Source organism: Alosa pseudoharengus, unplaced genomic scaffold (assembly GCF_046254945.1).
Source record: "Alosa pseudoharengus isolate Yale_2024_CS ecotype anadromous, Long Island Sound unplaced genomic scaffold, YU_APseudo_1.1 YU_APseudo_1.1_scf_12, whole genome shotgun sequence".
Classification (NCBI taxonomy): Eukaryota; Metazoa; Chordata; class Actinopteri; order Clupeiformes; family Clupeidae; genus Alosa; species Alosa pseudoharengus.
The window spans coordinates 16,264,287-16,267,163 of record NW_027468587.1 but is presented as its reverse complement, the minus strand read 5'-3'; the positions used below and the strand labels follow the sequence as shown (position 1 = coordinate 16,267,163).

Sequence of the window (2,877 nt, the reverse complement as noted above, 5' to 3'; positions counted from 1 at the left end):
CCCATCTACACGCAAACACTGAGCTTTCAAAAGATCTTCATCCCAGAAGGAGATTTCCAAAAGATCTATTTCCAGTGGAGTTTGTGTGTGGACAAAAAAAGCAAGATAGAAATATCTTGGTTCGTATGGACGAGGCATTGGTCTGCCGTTTGTCCCACTTCCCACTACTCTGGTCTTATTTCCCTCTGGAACCTTAGAACTTGTTTGTGCTGGTGTGTCGGCCAGAATTGTAGTTTGTTTTACTTTTGCACATGTTGGTTGTGTGCTTGTTGCCAGCTCCGCCAGCAGCACCAAGTCCTTCCATAGAATACGCTGACTACACTACTATAGTCAAAAGCGTAGCTAAATGGTGGCTTAAAGCTAATAAATCTTCGGGATTTTCATAGTACCCTGAAGCGAGTTCAAAGAGATAGATGGAGACTGTATTGAATCTGAAGAGAAATCTGCAGGAAGCTTCGACATTGGAAAATGTCTCTGTAGTTTCCATGTTCTGCTGAGGCATGTACCTGCTCTTTCTTTAAGCCACAGGCAGGTGTTGTTCCAAGCTCTTGCTCATCTTATAGCAGCCCTTCATGTTACTTTTATCTAAATGGACTCTTATTTGTCAGCGTGTTAGGGTTTTCAGGCCCACAGGTCTTGTGGTTGATGGGTTAACACCCTGCACGTGCTACCCAAGCGTGTCCAGGCTGACTGGTTGGGGGGTGGGGGGGTGGGGGGGGCAGTGTTGAGCAGAGGTGCCAGTGATGTCTTGCAATCCTCCGACTGACTTGTCACTCGCAGCACCTTGACTGCGGCGCGCCTCATAGCTCCACATGCGTCTGTTTTGCCTGCCTGCGTGCGTGTTCTTGGCCCAGAGAGCAGCCAGAGCCTCCCTAACGACCGTCAGCCTCCTCCTCAGCGGAGAGGAAAATGTGAGAGGGAGGTTGAGCGCCGGGGCCGCTCAGCAAAAGCTTTATTGCACACAGCACGGCACGCTTGTGAATGGATGGTACACAGGAGCAATTACGCCAGCGGTGAGTTTACAGATGTCTGGAAAAAGGGTGGGTGTGTCTGTGTGCCTGTGCCTGTGTGTGTGTGTGTGTGTGTGTGTGTGTGTGTGTGTGTGTGTGTGTGTGTTTACAGAATTGTAAAGAGAAAGCACAAGGGCTCACAGCAACATGTGTGTTTGTTTTCTCTCTGTTCAAGCGTCTCCTCTCTTACTCACCGTCTTCATCCTTCGTGTCTATTTCTTTCTTTCATCTTTGTTTTTGGATAGAGGTTTAGTCTTTTTTATCTCAACACTGATTTGTCTTTGGACTTTGGTCATCTCTCTTCCTCCTCTCTTCCTCTTCCTCGACAGAAGGAAGATGACCTGGCCCTCCTGACAGACCCGCGCTATGGTCCGTACCAGGGGCTGGACTCCTTCAGAGAGAAGTACTTCAGCGGCGTCACCAAGAGGAAAGAAGAAGAAGCCAGAACACCAGCCGATGGAATGGAGTAACCCTTTTTAGCAATGTAGCAGAAGGTCCTGATTTTACTACCATTGCACTTTTATTTTTTTAAGATTATGTTGTGTCAGTGACTTATTTCCAATAAATGTTTTTTTAATCTGTTTTAAATTCACTCGTTTTCAACTCTATTCTGTGTTTGTGTCGTCATTAATGATGAAATGGGCATCATGATGTTAAAGAAGATTGAGTGTCAAAAGCCCTTCAGATGAGGGAGAGGGACAAGTCAGTTGTCAGGATATCACATTCCCAGACAACAGACACAACGAGATATTAAGTATAGGCTGCTGCTACACAGGACCATTGCCTCAGGCATGGCCAACAAATACAAAAACCCTCAGTTACGATTTGCTTACGAGTTGCCAATATATATATATAGGCTCTGAACTATGTAGTTACATTTCTTTCTTAAGCCCCACTCAGACTGCAAGCAACTAGTAGCAACAAGACATCATGGAATCCTTATGTACAGGTGGAATTACCACAGGTGACACAAAACATTGTGCGTCAAAGTTAAAATAATTGTACTTTTTGAAGCAACGGGCACTGAAGGAATTGTTGGCATTGTGTACGCAGCTTTAGTGTGTGGAACAGCATCTCAGCAGGTGACCCTCTGAATTGAGCAGCACCTGGCTGGATTGAAGAACAGGAGTTCGGAGTAAAGACTTGGCAGGGGTCACCCTAACAGGCCGGTGTCTCGGAGAATCACGCTGATTCAAAACACTTGTGCTATCCAGAGGGTCCTTGTTTGACATACCTAACGTAAGAGGTTGTTCAAAGACTTGACCATACTGCCAAGACACCTGATTTCCAAAACAAATGATGACCCAGAGTCTATAGAGCTGTCTACCCACAACCCACGAACAAGAGTGGGGGGTTAAAAGAATTCTCTTTGATGGGGGATTATGGTGTCTTTCTCTTTAGAATAATAATACTGGTTAGTTGAGTTGGGAACCGTATCCACAGGGTAGTAAAACAGATGCATGTGGCCTGTAATGTCAGTATGGGACACACAAGCTCTGGGCTGTTTGTGTTTGGCAGAGGGCTGCTGATCTGTTGGAGGCCCACTGTCCGGGTACATCGGTCTCTGTGCCAGCCCTCCATGCAAATAAATATTCCTTTCAGCCCAGAATTTGGTGAATGCCTCGACCTTGAGTGAAAGATTAGACGCCAAGGATGTTTTGCTGTGTGTTTTTACTAGTCAACCGTTCTTGCATTTTCTGTTGTTTATCTCTTGAGGTTGAGTTCTGAAACGATCCAGACATCTTGCCGTAAAGAAACATTGCATCCTTGTGTGATCTAAATGTGAAGTTGTTTTCGATAGCCTGGGATGCTTGAAGTGGGATATTGTTTGAGCAGCATGGAACACTATTAAGCATTAAAAACATCC

General features: G+C 45.6%; 1 protein-coding gene across 3 annotated transcripts in view; it reads left to right on the top strand.

Annotated features, from left to right (window-relative positions):
- Positions 1 to 1,618, top strand: part of trmt11 (tRNA methyltransferase 11) — an 18,255-nt gene extending 16,637 nt beyond the window's left edge. For 2 of the 3 annotated variants that reach the window (XM_076280266.1, XM_076280268.1), the window contains exon 13: positions 1,340 to 1,618. In XM_076280266.1, coding sequence (XP_076136381.1) covers positions 1,340 to 1,480 — 141 coding nt within the window. In that variant the 3' untranslated portion in view covers positions 1,481 to 1,618. The remainder of the gene's footprint in view (positions 1 to 1,339) is intronic. The other variant, XM_076280267.1, reaches the window with a different exon arrangement.
- The last annotated feature ends 1,259 nt before the right edge of the window (positions 1,619 to 2,877 follow it).